At 43.9% G+C, this 21,454-nt stretch overlaps 1 protein-coding gene across 1 annotated transcript in view; it reads left to right on the plus strand.

Moving 5' to 3' along the window:
* The window catches only part of LOC139660343 (uncharacterized), a 47,092-nt gene that overhangs the window by 2,287 nt on the left and 23,351 nt on the right, over nt 1-21,454 (plus strand). Inside the window, exons 2-7 of the mRNA XM_071538454.1 lie at nt 14,693-14,843; nt 15,969-18,215; nt 20,409-20,470; nt 20,781-20,819; nt 20,914-21,174; nt 21,262-21,446. Of these exons, the coding sequence (XP_071394555.1) occupies nt 14,693-14,843; nt 15,969-18,215; nt 20,409-20,470; nt 20,781-20,819; nt 20,914-21,174; nt 21,262-21,446 (2,945 nt within the window). The remainder of the gene's footprint in view (nt 1-14,692; nt 14,844-15,968; nt 18,216-20,408; nt 20,471-20,780; nt 20,820-20,913; nt 21,175-21,261; nt 21,447-21,454) is intronic.

The raw sequence follows: 21,454 nt of genomic DNA on the forward strand, positions 1-21,454 counted from the left end.
TTTTCACTCATTCACTCCCTCATTCATTAATTCACTCACTCACTCATTTATCCATTCCTTCATTATTCATTCATTTTTTCATTCATTCACTCCCTCATTCATTAATTCACCCACTCATTTACCCATTCATTCACTCCCTCATTCATTCATTCACCCACTCACTCATTTACTCATTCATTTTTTTCATTCATTCATTCATTCACTCCCTCATTCATTAATTTACTCACTCATCCATTCACTTATTCAATCATTCATTCATTCCCTCATTTAATTTGTTCATTCTTTCATTCATGAATTCACTCACTCATTCACTCACTTATTCATTCATTCATTTTTTTCATTCATTCATTCATTCATTCATTCAATCACTCCCTCATTCATTAGTTCATTCTTTCTTAAATTGTGTGTGTGTGCTGACTGGTGGTCTCAACACCTTGAGCGACTTCAACACTAACTAGTATCACTGAGTACAACTGATGATATAGATAATCCCATAGGGAGCAACACATATGGGCACACGCACACACACACACACACACACACACACACACACACACACACACCAATTCCAAAGGTGTGTATATTTGTGTAAAAAAAAAAAAACATTACCTGAAATTCATCATTTAATATGTCCAAAATTTAGAGGATCCAGTCTGTTAAGTGTAGGTGTCACTTGTTTGGAAGGGTGGATATCTAATATTGAAAAAAACTCATATTATGCTGTGTCAGAGACTCTTCCACCTGTTCCAGAAAAATAAAATAATAATAATAATAATTCTGGTGGAAACATGAGAAGAAAGTGTTGAGTGAAGCAACAGAAACATTAAATCCAAAACTCTTTTAATAGTTTTCCTCATAGTCAACCAGAGACACAAAGATAGCCGAGACTTCTTTTGAACGACATAATGGCGACGTTAAGGGAGGCGTTTATTAGTGTGTGTGTGTGTGTGTGTGTGTGTGTGTGTGTGTGTGTGTGGCCGTCTCATGCCTTGAGCCCATTATAGGCCTAGGCTGGACTCTGATGGGATGATAGTATAAAACAAAATAAACACTTCAAGACTCCCCACTGTGAGTGAGTGTATTTGTGTGTGTGTGTGTGTGTGTGTGTGTGTGTTATTTGAGCTAAAGTGAGAGTGGGAAGTAGAGAGAGAGAGAAAGATGGAAAGAGAGACAGGTGGAGACGAGAAATAAAGCATTAGAGAAACATAAAAGAGAGCAAGATAGAACAAGAGAGAGAGAAAGAGCGAGTGTGTGTGTGTGTGTGGGAGAGAGAGAGAGATGTTTTAGGATGTAGGGTGTGAAATAGCTCTGGTCTGAAGCAAGGCTTTGCTCTGAGCTCTCTGTTGCTGTGGATTTAGACGGCTAGATTTAGTGTGTGTGTGTGAGTATGTGTGTGTGTGTGCGTAGTGTGTGTGAGTAAATCTGATTTACCTCTGTGTCCTCCTTGTCTGTATTTCCAGGTTTTATCACGACTCTGTCATCTGATGCCTGTATCACACTTTATATGGAGCCTGATTTACAGCGACACACACACACGCGCACACACACACACACACAGTGTTTTTGGGTGTTTCTCTCTCTCTGATTTATAACCATGTGATGACCTGTCGTCTATATTTGAGCCGTCCATTTGGATTCCTTCTCCAACAAGGCTTCATACCTCTCTCTCTCTCTCTCTCTCTCCTACATTTCACCTACATCCTCATTACAGACATGACACTTTTGAGATGTCAGTAGCCTTACATGAGGTGCCATATAGGACATAATTCAAACTTTAACTTACACAAATACACACATTTTACCTCTCACATACATAGTATATGAGATGCTTACACCTTCAAATGTAATGAAACAATCTCATAGCCTGGTTCCAGACTCCTGAATCTTGTCCTGCCCACTTCTATTGACACAATTGAGCCAATCAGCGCCTTTGTGGGCGGGACTAAAGTTTGAACCGTTCATGCAACAGTTTTTCACGGGTGTTTCAGCAGAATATATTTGTTGAAATATATTTGTCAAAAACGACCGACATTCTTGTTGAAGTTATAGTAAATACAGCCAGCATCAGTGAAAATAACATCAGAGCGTCCGGATACGTCGGTCACTAGTGATCGGTTCAGATACGTCAGTCACTAGTGACTGGTTCAGATACGTCAGTCACTAGTGATCGGTTCAGATACGTCAGTCACTAGTGACTGGTTCAGATACGTCAGTCACTGGTGATCGGTTCAGATACGTCAGTCACTGGTGATTGGTTCAGATCAGTCACTAGTGATCGGTTTAGATACGTCAGTCACTAGTGATCGGTTCAGATACGTCAGTCACTAGTGATCGGCTCAGATATGTAAGTCACTGGTGATCGGTTCAGATACGTCAGTCACTGGTGATTGGTTCAGATCAGTCACTAGTGATCGGTTTAGATACGTCAGTCACTAGTGATCGGTTCAGATACGTCAGTCACTAGTGATCGGCTCAGATATGTCAGTCACTGGTGATTGGTTCAGATCAGTCACTAGTGACTGGTTCAGATACGTCAGTCACTAGTGATCGGCTCAGATACGTCAGTCACTGGTGATTGGTTCAGATCAGTCACTAGTGACTGGTTCAGATACGTCAGTCACTAGTGATCGGCTCAGATACGTCAGTCACTGGTGATTGGTTCAGATCAGTCACTAGTGACTGGTTCAGATACGTCAGTCACTAGTGATCGGCTCAGATACGTCAGTCACTGGTGATTGGTTCAGATCAGTCACTAGTGACTGGTTCAGATACGTCAGTCACTAGTGATTGGTTCAGATACGTCAGTCACTAGAGATCGGTTCAGATACGTCAGTCACTAGTGATTGGTTCAGATCAGTCACTAGTGATCGGTTCAGATACATCAGTCACTAGTGATCGGTTTAGATACATCAGTCACTAGTGATCAGTTCAGATACGTCAGTCGCTGGTGATTGGTTCAGATCAGTCACTAGTGACTGGTTCAGATACAATGATCACTAGTGATTAGTTCAGATACGTCAGTCGCTAGTGATCGGTTCAGATACGTCAGTCACTAGTGATTGGTTCAGATCAGTCACTAGTGATCGGTTCAGATACGTCAGTCACTAGTGATTGGTTCAGATCAGTCACTAGTGACTGGTTCAGATACGTCGGTCACTAGTGATCGGTTCAGATACGTCGGTCACTAGTGATTGGTTCAGATCAGTCACTAATGATCGGTTCAGATACGTCGGTCACTAGTGATTGGTTCAGATCAGTCACTAGTAACTGGTTCAGATACAACGGTCACTAGTGATCGGTTCAGATATGTCGGTCACTAGTCATTGGTTCAGATCAGTCGCTAGTGATTGGTTCAGATACGTCGGTCACTAGTGATTGGTTCAGATCAGTCGCTAGAGATCGGTTCAGATACGTCGGTCACTAGTGATTGGTTCAGATCAGTCGCTAGTGATCGGTTCAGATACGTCGGTCACTAGTGATTGGTTCGGGGAAAATCAACCCCCCCTCACAAAAAACAAGGAAATCTCAGGCTGAATAATGGAGTGGGAACCAGATGGACATTCAGTCTGAATATCAGGCTAACACTCTCACATACACTATTGAAGCTCTCATAAACACTATTAAAATGCTCTCATAAACACTGCTTCTGCTTGAGTGCAGTGGACTAGTTAAGAAGCGTTGTGTATATTGTGTCTCATGCCACTGCCGGCACCCTTGCGTTCAGTGTATGTACGAGGGTTTCAATGGTGCATATGAGAGTGTTTCATTACATTTGAATGTGTAAGCATGTCATATATGTATGTGAGAGGTAAAATGTGTGTATGTGCAAATTTCACGTTTCATTGTTGCAGCTTGGAGGCGTTTACGTGTTTAACTCGTTGGAACGGCCACATCCAAAATTATGGAAGAGGATTAAGGCCACGTGAAAAATGTATCTGACTTTTGAAATTAAAGTCAGAATTCTGAGACTAATCTCAGAATTCTGACTTTAATCTCAAAATTCTGACTTCAATCTAAAAATTCTGAGATTAATCTCAGAACTCAAATACATGTTTCACATGTGGCCCTAATCCTCTTCCGTAGCAAATAGTTTTTATTTACGAATTTAAACTCATAAAGAACAGGAGTAGCCATTACTAATTTTTTTTGTAAGTAGAGGTGATTGTATAGCTGTGAATAGAATTGATCGTTTAGATTTTTATTTTGCCGACATCGCTGGAATGAACTAGAAGCAAAATGGGAAAACCAAATTCCAACCCACAACCGGTGAGGAAACACTATAGTGTAATGAAACTAAAGGTCCTTCAGTTAAAAAAGACACTGACCTTGTACTGTGGCCTCTGCAAGGACTTTGTCTCTCTCTCTCTCTCTCTCACACACACACATACTCACACACACACACACACACACACACACACACACACACACACACAATCACACCCCTCGCATTCCAAAAACCAAAACCCCTTCAAAAATTTACGAGGTGTCTGGTCATATGGTGTTTGTGTGTGTGTGTGTGTGTGTTTGTGTGTGTGTGTGAGAGAACAGGTGGATCTGAAAATGCAGCTGCTCCTTTTCCTCCATTTTCCCCCCATCTTCTTCTCCCTCTCTCTCTTTTATCGTCTTACCTTCATTTCTTTGCTTCCCTCCATCGCTTGAGCTCTCTCCCTCGCTCTCTCACACACACACACACACACACACACACACACACACACACGTCTCTTTAAGTTCACACCATTGTTTTTCCTTGCGCTGTGCTCTCTCCCACCTGTTGACTGTTAACACCTTAACACGGCGTTCCACGCGGTCTGGTTCTGGTCCCACTGGTTTTACTGGTTCCAGTTTAGCATTACCGAGGCGATTCGAGGTGCTGTGGTCACGCAACCACACAGCAAGACTGTTACTGAGGCTGCTGGAGGTCAGAAGCCAGGGGGGTTTAGATATATTTGTTCAGATGTTTCCAGCAGCTCCAGTGCAGTTTGATATGAGAAAATGTTTCAGGATGTAAAACCTCAGTGGTAAACGTCAGGTTTTTGGTGTCAGTCCCTCAGAATCAAAGAGCGAGGGCTTCTTCTTTCTAGAGCCGCCATTTTGCACCGAGAGACGTTCAACAATCATACAGCATAGAAGAGGAAGAGAGACCAGTTTCTCCACCCACAGGAGCAGGAGAGAGACCAGCATGCAATGCAGCAGGAGAGACAGATTGGGTTTTTTCGGAAGTAGAAGTAGATGAGGCAGATTGAGAAAAAAAGGTAAATTACAAAACTTCACTGACCATCACAGATTAGTTGTACATAACAGTGTAAGAGGATCCGAGGATGGACTTTTTCCTTTAAGCCCTGGGTTGAACCTTAAAGACTTTTTAGATATATGGCATTATGGAGATGAGATCACTTCAGTATAGATTTGGATGAATTGTAAAATTTCAGTTACAGAGACATTCATCTCTGGCTCAGCGATAGACTGACTGATTTCCTGACGATTTCCTTTGTGCTGGACTCAGCTCAGCCAATCGTGAAAGAGAGTTTCTGGGTCAACCGGCCAATCCAGCGGCAGATACAGGCTACTTAATGTAATATCTGTGGACAGGATGTCACAGCACACAGCCATCAGTGGCATGATTTTGGGACTGTGTGTGTGAGAGAGAGAGACATAAAGAACGAGAGAAGAGGGAGAGAGAGAGGACAGACAGAGAGAGAGAGAGAGATTATTTTATTACAAAACTTTTATTTGATGTAAACTTGATATAAATGTGTAATTTATATAAATATACAATTATGTCTACATTATATATATTTACACAATGTATATATAAATTATGTACACATTTCTGTTTTTATTCAAATAGATTTTTTTAATTATCATTATTAATGTCATTGTTATTGACTACGTTTACATGGACTGCAATAATCCGACTATTGACCTTATTCTAAATAAGACAATATTTCGATTAAGGTGTTTACATGAGTTTCTTATAGAATATTCCATTCATATTCCCGAGAGTGTCTCTCTCCCTCTCTCTCAATGGAGTTTTTAAGATGATTTTAGGTTATTTCTCTTGATCTTGTAGAATGCAGTGAGATGAAGATGAACTCAAGCTATCCCCATCTCTCTCTCTCTCTCTCTCTCCCTCTCCCTCTCCCTCTCTCCCTCCTTCGGCCTGGTTTAAGTGAACATTTTGTTAGTCTCCTAAAATAGTAAAAGTCCTGAAGCCATATCAGTTGATACGGTGTCAAGTATATTATGTATGTGTGTGTGTGTGTGTGTGTGTGTGAGAGAGAGAGAGAGAGAGAGACAGGGTGACACGCTCCATCACGGTGATGAAAACCCTCCTCAGCTGTAAAAGAAGCCGAGGTGTGATGATGTAACCCGAACTAGACACACACACACACGCACAGTCACACATTCACGCCACTCTCCAAGATGCGGTATCACTATCACTTTCCGATGTCCATCTTACACTGCCTGTGAGATCAGGGGGAAGATATTTCTGAGATATTTTGCAGCTTCTTTACATATATTTCAGAATTAGACTTATATACTGGAGAATTAGCTGAGTCAGCTTGTTGTGGTGTGGCTGTAGATCCATTCAGTAACGTTCTCAGTAAAAGTGAATAGTGTGATAAGGTGGATTTGTTTCCAAATGTAGGTTACTGTGACACAGTAAACTGTCTTGTCTTTAGCCCTAGTCTCTACTCCAAAACATGAAGAGTTGTAGCTTGAGAAGAGTCAGGTCCATCTCCTCCTTTAACCTTCTCCTTCTTCTTCTTCTTCTTCTTCTTCTGCCAAAAACTACAGACCAACTTTAAGCAACTCCATGAAAACCATGGAAGTGGCGGCACTCAAAATTGCCTCAATTATGCCACACATTATTAATAGCATTTATTAACACGTTTTGTTAGTAATGCCACACACACACACACACAGAGTCCAAGGACAGACAAAATCATTCCCTGTGTTCCAGAAATACACACACACACACACACACACACACATCCAGACACACGTCCAGACCATGCGGCGCTGAGTGACTGGAGCTCTCTGTGAGTCGATGGTGATTTGTTTTCATTAGACCCTCTGCTAACTGCTCCTTAGAGGATGGCAGTGGCTCTCGCAGTATCCACACACACACACACACACACACACACACACACACACACACAGGGAAACAAACATCTAAGCTAGTGCACGCATGGGAAAACACAGGAAACACTCATGCAGATATAAAATGAACGAGGTGATAAGCTTCTTGTTTTTTCACCCGACTTCCAAAATGACACAGCAGTTTACTTCTCTCTTTTTGCTCTCTCAGCACACACACACTCATGCCCATCACGTCTTTTCGGGGTCTATAGGCGCACAACAGCTCCCTTCTCCTCCTCCTTTCCTCCGCCTCCTCCCCTCCTTCAAACCGCCCGTCAAAATATCTCTCCGATTCGAGCGCAAATCTCTCCACCGTCCGCTGCGGAGAGATTTATGACTTTGACATATGTAGCGGCGGGGTTTGTCCGGTGTGGGTTACCGTACACGCCGCGTCGCCAGGGGGCCCTGATTTACGGCCATCTGTGCCACGGCGGGGCGCGTCGTCGAGGGCACGGCTCGGACCTCTGAGGTGACCCCACACCCCCCGTCACGTGACCTGGGAGCTGTCCGTCAAATGAGGTCGAGGTCAGGATGGACATGGTTCAGCTTAAAGGGGCAATAAGTCTGATTTTTACTCTCCCGTAGAACATAATGACCATAATATATCTGCAGGGGATTCATTAAATATGATATATATCTATATATATATTATAATATAAATATATAAACTTTATTTGTAAGCACCTTTCATACAGAACTGTAGCCCAAAGTGCTTCACACAATAATAAATAAAAACAGTTTAACATAAATACTTAACAAGCAGTAAAGTAGTTGAGTAAAACAGGTTATTAAGAATGATAAAAGAATGAGGAAAAAAGAGGAGTATGGACATAAAATTCTATGTACATAGAATTATTCACACAGCGGCCATTTTGAAAACCTGGATGAGCGAGTCCAGCCCAGCTCATTGCTACAGCTCTGTACCAAGATACATCATACAAACATTTAGCATTTCACATATTTCCTACTAAAAAACATATCTGAAACAAATGGAGCTCAAGTATCCAGAGGGACATGTTTACATTTTATCGCTAGCTGCCAGAGTCTAGTAGGTAGCTAGCTGGTAGCTTTCTACCTAGCTAGTAAGCTAGCTAACTTACCTGCTAATTCCAAAACTTGTTGTGGTTGTTGTTCTCGAGATTGCTAGCTAATCTGGTAACTGTTAGGTTTATCTGTATTTTGTCCTCATTTACGTGTTTAAGTAATGCTACTTTTATGTATATGCTAAACTTCCGGGGTTGAGTTTCCCACCCCAAGTGTTCAAAATGGCCGTCGTGCAAATAATGCCAGTAGAGGAATGTTTTGAACGGATTTTCGGTGCAAACTTTGCTAAATCGGGAGATGACAAATTGTAAAATCAAGACAGTTGTATTTGGGGAATTGGTGGTTTCAGCGAGTTTAATTTTCCTGTGTCAATACATTTCCCAAAACACACATTAATTACTAGTCTAGTCTCGTGCAAATAGAGCTGAAGAAGAAGACGAAGATGATGACACCACACGTGACAGTCATCGATGTCATGATATATTCTTTTTTTAGCCTTTATTTTGGCAGGGAGGGGTCTCTGAAGTGCACTCATGCTCTTCTTTAGCACTTTTCAGCCCCGCTTCACATTCAAACAGTTACAGACATTCCTACGTTTTGCCAAGGCGAGGAAATAGGAGCCGTGTTTTTCTGGAAAGATCCCGGCGTTGAAGACAGATACTAATTTGAGATTTCGCATTCCTCGTCGATCTTGGCGGCGGTCGCCCTCCGTCGCCACTGATCCGGGGTCAGGTTACCTCCAGCGGAATAGTTCAGATCATTAGAGAGGATGAGGTTCGTATCTGACCTTGTGTTCGAGGGTGGGGGAGGGAGATGCTGCAAATTCATGCGGGGGCACAGGAAAATGTGTGTGTGTGTGTGTGTGTGTGTCTCTTAGATTCATTTAAATGAGAGGGAAGGAATACACAAAGTGACTTGATGCATGAAGAGAAGACTTGAGACTTGACTTGACTTGGGTTCTGGTGACTTGGGACTTGACTCTGACTTGTACTCTGATGACTTGAAAAGGTTTCTAAAGTCTTGACTTGAGATCTTGTGTTTGTGTAAATGACTCAGATTGAAAGTGATGAGATTTGTTCCAGCAGACGACTGAATTTAAATTCTGTTTTCTGAATTTGTATGGAATGATTGAATTTATTGAAGTTGAAACTGATTATAGAAATCAAACTCATGATGCTCTTACCAAGTTTTTATCCTATTAAAACCATATTGCATTGAAAAGTCCTAGATATTTATTTTTCTTTAAGATATTAAATTGATACTGGACTCTTGGTTTGGTCTGACTTGACTTGCTGGTCTACATTTAGACTTGAGACTTGACATTAATGACATGGACTTGAGTTGGACTTGACTTGTGCCTCAAGACTTGAGACTGACATTACACACACACACACACGTGCACGTGTGTGTGTGTGTGTGTGTGCTCCATGGTGAGGTCACTGCCATGAGACAGGGCCTCTGACAGGGTAGCAATGACAGCCGAAAATAAAACCGAGCCTCTTTTGGCTCTCTCTCACACACACACACACTCACACTCACACACACTCTGACACACACACACACACACACACACACACACACGGAGCGCTGCCAGTCAGCTGTTGCGTCGTGGTCAGGTGTTAAGTCCTGCGGTCCGAGGGGGATGAAGGGTTTATATCGGTAATACGGTGCAATACCCAACAGAGAATGATCCTTTAATGAAAATATTAATCATCACCTTTTGATAAACTGTTGGTCCAACAGTCTGTAAAGTCAACAGCCGTTCATTATGAAAGATTTAGGATTTAAGGAAGAGTATTGGATGCTAGCGGGTGTCGCTCAGTCCGATTGGGGGGGATCAGAGTGTTCCGGAACTCTCTGAGAGCTGATTGGCCGGTGTCGTCGTCGCCGGAGCTTCCGTCGCCGTCATGTGACTTAGCAACAAGACGGATCGGGAGGGAAGCGAGAGCCACACGTGGGAATCCAGTTTATCTCTGACATGAATGTTTGTGACATAAATTCATTCTGTCCATCATACTGAAAAGTGTCAAACTGATGGGAAAAAAAGCATAAATTAACACTTTTCTGAGTTTTGTGTATATTTGTGGTTTATGATCACCGACTGGAGTTCCTAGTCTACTCACCAGTTTATTTATCACTTAATCACTGCATGGGAGTCGGGGCCAAAACACATTACACTCTAAAAGTCACAATGAAACGGCCTTTTGAGAGTGTCTTGCTTCCTTAATGTGATGTATTTCCTGTTGAAACAGGATGTTGGGGGCGGGGCATAACGTAGGGAGGAGGGGTAAACCAATGGGAGATCAGTTAGGGAGAAACAGAGAGAGACAATCTGTGATGTTTTATTGGTTGGTTTTTATTTCCACTTGCTGGTACATGATGATGTCACCGCTAATGATTTTCTGATTTCCAGTTAGTAAAAGTGATGAGATTTTGATATAAAAATACAAGAAAATCAATACAATTTTGGTCATTTTTGGCATAGTTAGAATGAGCTATAAACGCAAAAAAAAAAAAAGTTTCATTTTTCATTTTTCATTTTCAGTGTGACTTTAAGGGAAACTGGGAGCTGAAGTCACATCCACTGTGACTCTGTTTGACTCCCATGCTGAATTTCTCTAAACGTTTAAGAGGCAGTAAGTAAGATTTCTGTTGATCAGAATATATCTGCAGGGGGGTGGATTGTGTTTTTGATCAATACCAATGAATCAACAATTACTTTACCAGCTGCAGAGATTTCTGGCTCACAAAACTCACTTTGAATGGCAACCTAAAAAAAATTGATGTTAGTGGAATCCTCCTTTAATGGCAGGAGCAAGTGGAGGCTCTTGGTGCTGGGGGCCACAAAACCCAACTATGGAGACTAGTCACTATGAGGGGTGTGTGTGTGTGTGTGTGTGTGTGTGTGTGTTCTAGCCTATTGTGACAACATCAGTATGTGTTATGAAAAAAAACTGTGATTAAGGATGTAATAAACAGACCAATTGCAACCTAGGCTTGTTAACCAGTATTTCCTTTGGGATCAATAAAGTCCATCTATCTATCTATCTATCTATCTATCTATCTATCTATCTATCTATCTATCCAATTGAAGTGTATTAATGTCCAATCTCTGTGAGAATGGCTCCTCCGTCTGGCAGACTGGTGATAACACACCTGTTCAGACTTTTCAGTTTGTTTCAATTTGATGACAGGCAATAAAAACAAACTACGACGGCTCTTTGTTTCAGGTTCTCGGGTTATTTGATGCCGTTTACTGATGGAAATGTGAAAGCTTGTTCCTCCATTTCTGTGGACTTGGTTGTCATATATTACCTTTAAAAGTATTACATAGCAGATTTATGAAGGCAGCAGACGAGATACTCTGAAGATATATTATGATGACTGCTAAACAAATACTTTCTCACAAATACAAACCTACACCAGATGAAACGTCATTCTCATTCTTCGCCGTAATAGGAGGATACAGATGAGTCTTGGAAACCTGGCAACCTGAAGCTAACGCCTGAGATTTCCTGTACTTTCCATCAGTCAAGCAGCCGGAACACACGTTTGAGCAGGCCAAGCCAGCAAAATAACCCGAAATAACAAAAGGTATGCAACAAAAACAGTGTCATTAAACGATGAACGATGTATTGGTTTCCATTAATGCTGGAAACCGTGTATGTTAGCCGTTGACGGCGATTTAGTTTAGCGGCTATCCGGTTACAGTTAGCAGGGAAAAGAAACTAGTTAGGCTAGATTAGCTAGCGGTTTAGCTTCAGGTACGATCGTGTTTGGAAATAAATGAACGGTTTTGGCAACATTTTGAAGAGTGTTATCTTTTTGAGCTTGGTTGCTACATCTCGAGGCTTGCCGAAGCGTAGCTTTAGGGTTGTGCCTCGCATCAAACAGTCAAAACTACCACGGAATAGCTAACATCGTCATATCAACATTTTTAACCCCTAAAACTACATCACGCTGTGCCCTCGGTTCAAGCATACATTACCATGTAAGATATGTTCGCACAAGTAGGTGTAGTGTAAGGTGTTGTGTTGTTTTGACACTGAGACACTGAAAACCTGGATACACAACGTCTTCAACTACCCAATGTGTGCTTCGAAGGGTTAACTCGGTCAGTGGTTCGCTTGGTGCAGAAAGGCATCAGAGGACACAGGCGGGCCCGTGGGTGTTTTGTGCCCTCGGTGCGGCCTGCCAGGCTGCTGCTGACCACCGGCACGCCTCTGTCTGAAACGAGTCAGCTGCATAGTGATGAGCAAACTGCACCAGATGATCCTGTAAGCTGGCTGGCTGGCTAGCTCACCAAGTGGCTAAAGTTTTGGAAGTGCCGATAATTTACATGATTTATTCTTAAAAATAGTCTCTGCTGTATGACTAACCATAGTGATTCCACATGAGAACACGCTCGGCAGTGATATCGTGTCACTGCTAAGATATAAACATCTGGAGGAGACTGACTTCATCTCACAGTTGATTCCTCAAAGGCAGCAGGTACAAAGTGAAGCTAGTTGGGCTGCTAAACAGTACAAGCAGTCTGTTAAGGTTGATTTATTGTTTTGTGTTGAGGTGTAGTTTTTCATAGTTCTACGTTGGTGATTCTGTTTGACTCTGACTGCTGCAGTCCACCATCAAGAGCCAGATTGCAGCTCTGTTTTGTCCAATCCTTCTCTTCCTCCTCTTCCTCCTCCTCCTTGTTCTTCTTCTTCTTCTTCTTCTTCTTCCTTTAACCATTCCAATCCACGTGCCATCTGCACTGTGGGGGTGTCGTCAGAATGGAAATTAAGCTGGTAGAACTCACTTGGTCAAAGTATCGAATGTTTCTACAATTAAATGTCAAGTTGAAGCTCTTGCAGTGGTACTTACCGTAAGTAGTATTGAAATTGTGACAAGGGCTAGCGCTCGCAGGGTTGCATCTCCACATTCCTCTCCCAAACCAGAGTGCCACACCTGCTCATTATCACAATTGGGGCTACGTTTCTAGGCCAAGGCCTGCTTAGGTGAAAATGCAAATTGGAAGGCTGTTGTTTGTTAGTGTCACTATTAACTAGAAGTAGTCTCCAGACAAGACACAGATAACGAGTTTTGAGAGTACATACTGACACACAAGGGTCCATGTAACACTTATCAGTTCAATATTCTCAATATGAACGAACATTTGGAAAATTGGGTTCAATATTCTAAAATATCAACATTTTTCCTCTGAGTTAAATAGAAAATTGTGATTTAATATTGTTTATCTCATGGCAAAAAGTTTTTCTGATTTTCCCAATTTTCAGATTTTCCAAATGGTCGTTTATAATGAGTATATTGAACTGATAAATGTTACACTGACCCACGAGGGGCAGGGCAGTCACTCTACATTCAGCATTTGCTATTCCATTCTAGATACGTTCAAGCAGTGAGGCACATAGTTTGGTTGCAGCTGTAGATGTAAGAGCAGCGAGTGACAACTTGCTCCTTTTAGCCGATATTCACTAGTTTGATTCCAAAATGTGTAAGCCATAATCAATCGACCCATGAGCGTGCCATGATCTCGTCAGAATCAGAACCATCATCATCTTCGCCAACTGGATGTCAGCTGATAGACTGGTTTCACCAACTGGCTGTCGGTTGATAGGCTGGATTTACCAACTGGATGTCGGTTGATAGGCTGGTTTCACCAACTGGATGTCGGTTGATAGGCTGGTTTTACCAACTGGCTGTCGGTTGGTAGGCTGGTTTCACCTACTGGATGTCGGTTGATAGGCTGGTTTTACCAACTGGCTGTCGGTTGGTAGGCTGGTTTCACCTACTGGATGTCGGTTGATAGGCTGGTTTCACCAACTGGCTGTCGGTTGATAGGCTGGTTTTACCAACTGGCTGTCGGATGATAGGCTGGTTCCCAGCTGCCAGGCAGTAGACTAGGAGCTTTCGGGGAAACCAGAGACTCCAATGGCAGTGTGTGTTTTATGCTCTCTGACTATCATAAAGGGATGTAATGATTATCCGGGGATTGTTTACAAATGGTATAACGGTCTTACGACTGGGGAAGCTTGGTTCACCAGTCGAGATCAAGAATATAGAATTTTCTACCAGCAATGGTGTGTTAGCGTGAAAAATGCTGACAATATTTGGATATGGAAGGTTAATTTGTGTTTTTTTTTTCAGCCACTTGGGCAGTCATTGTTTGGAGGTTAATTTTATTTTGTACGTGTATTTAGCTGGTAAAACAGGCTAGTAACAGTGACTGGAAAGTTTTGGAATCTACAAGAGGATTTCAAAAACAAGACTAGGTCAAAACCTAGTATATGGCTGGACCGTGTATGAGTGTGCCACGTGCCACGGCCGACCAATGGTGTAACTAACTCCGCTGTAGACTGTAAATAGAGAATAATAGTCCATACATCCATACTGATCTCCGTTCCAGCGCTTCCCGTCTCCTCTCTCCGCCGCTGTCCTCTCCTCCGTGCCCACGGCCCGCATTGATCCTCCCGATCCAAGCCCCGGTGGCTCTGGTACCCATCAGTGCGGAAATCGCCGTTCGCCGGACACCCGGTGACGCATCGGCGTCGGGACCCACGCCGAAATCTCAGCCGGATCACCGGGAACAAATCGGCACCCAGCTATCGGCACTGGCCGGAACCGTGGCCCCGGGAAGCATCGGCAGCAAGCCCTTGGTGCGCCGAAACCTCCATGCTTGTCTGTTTCTCTCTCTCCGCCGACAGAACAGAGGGCTGTCAGGTGGACTGAGCTCTTGCATATGCATCGAAATAAACGGCGATATGATATAATTGTATAGATTCTACTTTAGCTTTAGTTAGCTTCAGTTAGCTTCAGCTTACATGCATGATATTGGTCAGCCTGCGTACTGTGTGGGAGAAACGGGCTCCCGATCTCAGCGGAGAAACAAGATGGCGGAGAAAACGAAACGTAAATTTCTGGCTCTGTGATCCTATGATGTGCCACATGCCACGGCCGACCAATGGTGTAACTTCATCACTCAGTCAGTCAGTCAGTCAGTGAGTGACAGACATTCGCGTTTATAGGGCTGGCCCCGCTGTTGCGGTCCAGCCAAAAACATTAGGTTCTCTCATTAGGTTTTTAGATTTTTGACTTTTGTTGTGACTTATTTTTTTTCTGCTTTTCCAATCAAGTCATGATGTTGTTATTACAACACTGATTTATTGGTTGAGCAATGCTGTGTGTGATTTTTAGGGTATCACATTATAAATGATAAGCGTCACAATGGTGATTCCATCTTGATACAATGCCTAACCTCTAACCGAATAAATCATGATTTACTGTCTCAGTGGAAGACCAAGTGCAATCTGTCAAATCTGTCTTGTCATTTCAAATATTAAATATATAGCACAATGTTTTCAGAATTGTCTGAATCTTTCTGAATGGTAAAATGTGTGTCATTTTGAAACTGAGCAATGTTACATTTTGGAATGTGCTTTGTGTGCTTTTGCTTGTATCAATCTTACTAATTTCATTAGAGATGAGCATGGAAAGGAAATGAGTAAGATTGTGTCTTTTCTTTATGCTTCTTGTTAAACCGCATTTACCTTGTTTCCTCTCTCTGTACCTGTGCTGTCATGCTTTTGCCTGCTGTGTTCTTTCTTGCCAGCGGAAACCAGGAAGTGTGTGTGTCAGATATGAAGGACCAGACTGGATCTATCAAAACCCTTCCAGATGATGATTTCATCCCTCTGAGATGCTGAGATCCTGAGATCCAGTCCCATTCAATAACCCTTCTTTTGTGTTCTGCTAACTTTTTCAGCTTTGCGTTGCTATTGGAGCGTTCTGCCTCGTCTCCTGCCCCCGGGCCCCTAACGAGCCCCCTGATTGGAGGGCTCCCAGGGAGCTCGCTCCTGATCGGCCAGCAGGCTGCCTCCTTGCAGCTAGCTCAGATCAAAGCCCAGCTAGCCCTGACGCAGATAAGCAACACAATCGCTTTTGGCAACCGAGCCGCTACCTTGACAGCCAACTCCAACACCCCTACTCCCTATATACCCACAACACCCCCCTCCCCTACTGCTGCGGCCATCAATCTCATTAACCTTCTGAAGGTTGCGAACACCATGTCCCATCCCATGTATAACCCCTATGCCTCGGGAACCCAAAGACCCACCCAGGGGCAGTATGGACTCTCAGGTACCCAGGCAGGGATGGACCCTTTGGGGGTATCTTCTCGCCTGGGCCCTGGGTCTAGCCTCGGCTCTTCCGGAGCTTCCTCTGGGACTCCCAGCAGCTCTGGGGGAATGCTCTCGTCAATGCTGCCCCCATCGATGAGCTACGGGCCCGGACAGAGTAGGTCCATGCGCAACACTGATATGGAGAGCACCATCGACATGCAGATCAGCAGAGCCAGAGAAGAGGTAAGGCTCCTAAGCCAAACGATGCACCAGAGACAGCAACAACCCACAGGCCCGGTCCCTCGCCTAACTAACCATCCAAGGGACGAGATGCTCTCCTCGGGTGCGGGGATGAGCGCAGGCTATCCTGTGTCTTCGCCGTCTGCTTCCCTTGGACATTTGGTCGGACGCCCGGACAAGCAAAGTGGTAGTAGCTCAGTGGACTGGTTGTCGAGCTACCAGAGGCCCACTGCTGATGCCTCTTCTAATTTTTATTCATCATCCTCTTCATCCTCTTCGTCCTCTGCTCAAAACATGCCGTCCATTCCAGGATTAGGAGATTATCCAGCGTCCAGCAAGCCTGCGACTGCTGCCGAGTCCAGCCGACCCAAATACACTTCAGAATCTGCCTCTAACATTCTTTTGCACTTTGGACTCAACAAGGAAGACCTGGAACACCTCATCTCCTACCCCGAGGACCAGATCACCCCTGCCAATTTGCCGTTCATCCTACGTGAAATCCGCATCCAGAAGGCCAAGAGGTCTGCAACTGCAACTGAGGCAAAAATGGACCACCAGCATCAACACAGCGGAGGCATGAGCAGATCGGACCATTTGGGTAGTTCTGGAGGGGCGGAGATACGACAAGAAGAAACGGCACCTACCATTCGCCAGCAGAGTAAAGTTATAGACTATGGACATACTGGAAAATATACTGGAGGGCGTGGGGATAAGATCGGTGGGAAGAGCAGTAGCGTCGGAGCTAGCAGTGGTGGAAGTGGCAGCATGTTGATGATGGACAGTTACGCTAGTAGCGGCCACAGCCTAGAGCCACTGCTGAAAAAAACGGGATTGGTGAAATGCGCCGCCTTGGGTTCTTCCCGTGACCCGAGTTCTGTTACCGGTCTCGGCTCTTCTTACAGTTCAATGCTGAGCTCTGCGCCTCCCCCAAGCCAAGTCCCAACCAAACAGTCCCCGAGACCAGACCAGACCTCGCAGCTGATCCAGAGTTCCATCTCACTTCTGAAGAAAGACACAGACAAGAGAGTCCTCGACTCCGAAGCCTCCAAACCCATTCCGGTGAGGGAACCATCAAAAGCCCGCCCACCCTCCACTCTGGTCCGTGGCGTGAACCCCAGCCGACCCAGCCTCGTGGTCCTCGGTAGCAACGATGGCAATGGAGCTCGGGATCAGGGTCAAACTCAAGGGTCAACAGTTGGACTTGAGTGTCAAAAGAAGCAGCAGCAGCAGATGCAGAAGCAGACACAGCAGCAGCAGCAGACACAGCAGCAGATGCAGCAGACACCGATGCAGATGCAGCAGACACCGATGCAGATGCAGCAGACACCGATGCAGATGCAGCAGACGATGTGGCCTCCGGTTTTCCCTCCAATGAAAACTGCTCCTCCCGCTCCTCACATCCACAGCGTCGCCGACGCCTCTTACGCCATGCGACCTCCAGTGTTTATCCCCGGCGGTCCTCTCATGGTCAGTCATCCACCTCCTCCAATCCCGGGCCAGGTGAACCTCATGCGTATGACCGTGCCGCATTCCATCAGGCAGCCGCTGGCAAAGGTTACAGCCGGCAAGAGGTTGCCAACGCCGACCATGATGACCGACTATACGGCGGCCACTCCCAGAATCTTTCCACATACCTGTTCTCTGTGTAACAAGGAATGTGCTCAGATGAAGGTGAGTAGAAGACCGTGCTCTGTTATCTCTCCCTCTAGGAGTTTGTGCAGTGTTTACTTTTTGTTTGTTCTTTTTGATTGAAAATACCAGTTAGAATTCTTGATTATTTGCAGTGAGGGTTTTGGTGTAAGGGTCTTAAATTCTCAATAATTCCCTACAATATTTGGGGGGAGCTGTGGATTTCTGAAAAAAAAAACTTGGATTGCAAACTCCTGGAGGGATTGTTTAACATTTATGATTGGTAAAAGACTCATACCAGACTTATGTTGATGTACTTCAATCTAAATGTTTGATGTACCAAATTGTTTCTGTAAAGCTAACCATGGCTGACTGTATGTTGTCATCTGTAATTTAGAGTTACAATTAGGATTTTTGTGTAATTTGCTACAGCAGCATGCATGTGACTTGAGTGAGTTGAGACCTGTAAAGCTGCTGACAGATAAATTAATGTGTAGTTTAGACCGTTGAGGATCAATCACTGATGTGTGTCGGCCATTGCCGGACCCGCAGTGAGTGATATGTTGAAGAATTTTATGTAAAATAAAAAAAATGGAGAAAAGCCACCAACTTCTGAGTCAGTTGTCGACCATGGCACCAAGAGCTTGAAGACCGATGAGGAAGATGCCACAAAACTGAAGAATTACTTTGTCGGAGGTTGATGGAAGGCGGCTGTTTGCCTTTTCTCTTTCATTTTGGAATACTATCCCAGATGTTTCAAATGTTTTGCCAATTTGTTTAGTTGTTCTTGAAGGTTTTACATTGTAATTTTCTGTTGTTTATTGTCATAATATTCTTGACAGTTTTCTTTTTGAAACATAGTGAATGTATGATTTGTATCTTTTTTGTCCTTTATGCTAATTATATGAGTATCAGTAACACATTTTGATAAAGCATTCTAATTGTTTTCATGTTGAAGTAGACCTGAGTCAGCATTATATATATGTTATATAATATATTAGTAGATTTGAAGAGTTCATTTTCACAGCATTATACATCCATCCTCATTAACATCATTCAATATTTCTAAAATGGAATCTAGTCTGTGGAAGAGTTATCATTTTTACCAGCTAAGGATTTATGGTACTTTGTTATAAAAATATTGTCATTTGTCTTTATTTTATGCTATTGTTCAATATGTAACCATTTGTATAACCTGCATTTCTAACTGTGGATATGTCATTATGGAGCAAAACTTGTACTATGAACTTTAAGTTCACCGACAACCATCAGACATCACAAACCACACAAACACACACAGATAAGAGTCACCAAGGATTTGTTCTGTGTCTGTTTTTCAATGTTTTCAGGATTTTTTTTTGTTTTTTTTGGACACTCAAAAGACTCAACAATGACACACCAACTTGTGTTTTTCTCCCCCCTCATTTCCTGGTACATGTCCTTCCGCCCCTTGCCCCAACTCCGATTGTCTCAGTATTTTCTACGTTTCTTGTTTTGTCCCGATCCTACACCTGACTGTGAACTCTGCTGAGCTTCACCAAACCTCACGCAACTTCACAACAAGACACTGACTGAATCAAGAACCCAAGAAGAAGACCTTTTTTTTATGATTGTGTCTGTATTAGACCGTGTACTTTTTTCCCCCCCGTTGGTCTTCCTTTATAACTTTGTCCACAGATGGTACTTGTTTACAGCCTCATCTCTCCCCACTGTGTTTAGCTTGTACCTAAGCCACGGCACAAACACAGCATTTAATCATTCACTCCCTAATCTGCTGCCTAATGTCCAAGCTCCCCACTCAGGCTCAAGGTTTTTCCCAGCGGATGTGGGGTTTTTGATTTTAAGGTGGCTGCCGTTTGCTGAAGACTGGTAGATGGAAAGATTTTTTTCTTTTTCTGTTTTTTCTTTTCTATCATGAATCTTGTAGGTATGCTGCTTAACGTGGACATTTATCGATTCTTTTCTCATATTTGCAAGAGCAGAGAAACAGGATTTGACACTTTGGGACTGTATCTTTTCATTTATGTACGACGACAGACTGGAGACCGGCAGTGAGGAACAGACGAAGAAGACCTGAGGAACTTTTCAAGACTGCTTGATGTTGAATAAAAGATATTTGTAAACAAAGATAACCACAGCAGTGGTGGTTGTGATAATGAAGTTGATAGTAGTAGTGATGATGGTTACCATAACACCTGTCTAAATGCTGTGTGTGTGTGTTGTTTTGACTACTAGGATTGGATCTCCCACCAGAACACCAGCCTTCACCTTGAGAGCTGCAAACTCCTCCGAAAACAGTCAGTGTTTTGTTTTTTTTGTTTTTTATGCTACACTCTTAAAAACCAGGGGTTCATTAGGGTTTCTGTTGAGAGCCACAGGGATCAAAACGAAAAACATCACTGCGCACTATCCAAAACCAGCGTAAAGCCAGAGTAAAATGATTCAATTTTTTTGTATTCATTTAAGTCTTTTTTTGAGGTAGGATGGTTTTTATGAACCCCTTGTTTACTGGTGTCAAAATGTTTCCTGTATACTGTGACTTGCTTATTGTGTTAATGGCATGTTAGATAGGTAATACTAAATGTGTTTGAATTGTTTTTCCCCCAGATACCCAGACTGGGATGGTGAGATAGCACACGTGTCCAGGTGAATTTCTCCAACACTAAACGACCAAATCCATTTTCTAGTGTCTAGCCTGCTGATTTTAGCTAATTCATCCCTCCATCCTTCTCTCCTCCAGCGCTCTCTCCAGTCCCGCGGGTAGAGACGCCCAGCCCTCCACCTCCTACTCTTCCCAGAGTTCACAGCAGCGGCGCCCGAAACCCAGACACGGAAGCGGCTCCCATACCCGCTCCCGTTCCCGCTCCCGTTCCCGTTCCCGTTCCCGTTCCCGCTCCCGCTCGCCCAGTCCTCGCCGTCACCATGGCTCGGCGGGGAGGAAGGCGAGGGAGACGCACCGGGCCCGCTCCCGATCTCCTCACAGCTCCAGACACAGTCGCAGGTCAGTGGGATACAGATGACATAGAGCTAGTCCTTCCTGAGTATTCCCGAGTTCCTTGTGAAACGCTGAACTGTGTAATCTGTCCAGGTCCCGGTCTCACTCCCGCTCCCCGCGGCGTGACCCTCCCTCCTCCTCCTCCTCCTCCTCTCACCGGCGCCGCTCTCGCTCCAGGAGCCATGAGAGACGGCCGTCACCCGGGAGGTCGACCGGCCGCCGGCAGCAGCAGGGCAACAGTGCTGAGAGACTGGCCAAGAAACTGCTGGAAACATCATGTGAGAGA

The sequence above is a fragment of the Centroberyx affinis genome, unplaced genomic scaffold, assembly GCF_046629955.1.
Source record: "Centroberyx affinis isolate AG114_WGS23_722 - 3 ecotype Tasmania unplaced genomic scaffold, CSIRO-AGI_Caff_v1 ptg003277l_1, whole genome shotgun sequence".
In the NCBI taxonomy this organism is placed as follows: Eukaryota; Metazoa; Chordata; class Actinopteri; order Beryciformes; family Berycidae; genus Centroberyx; species Centroberyx affinis.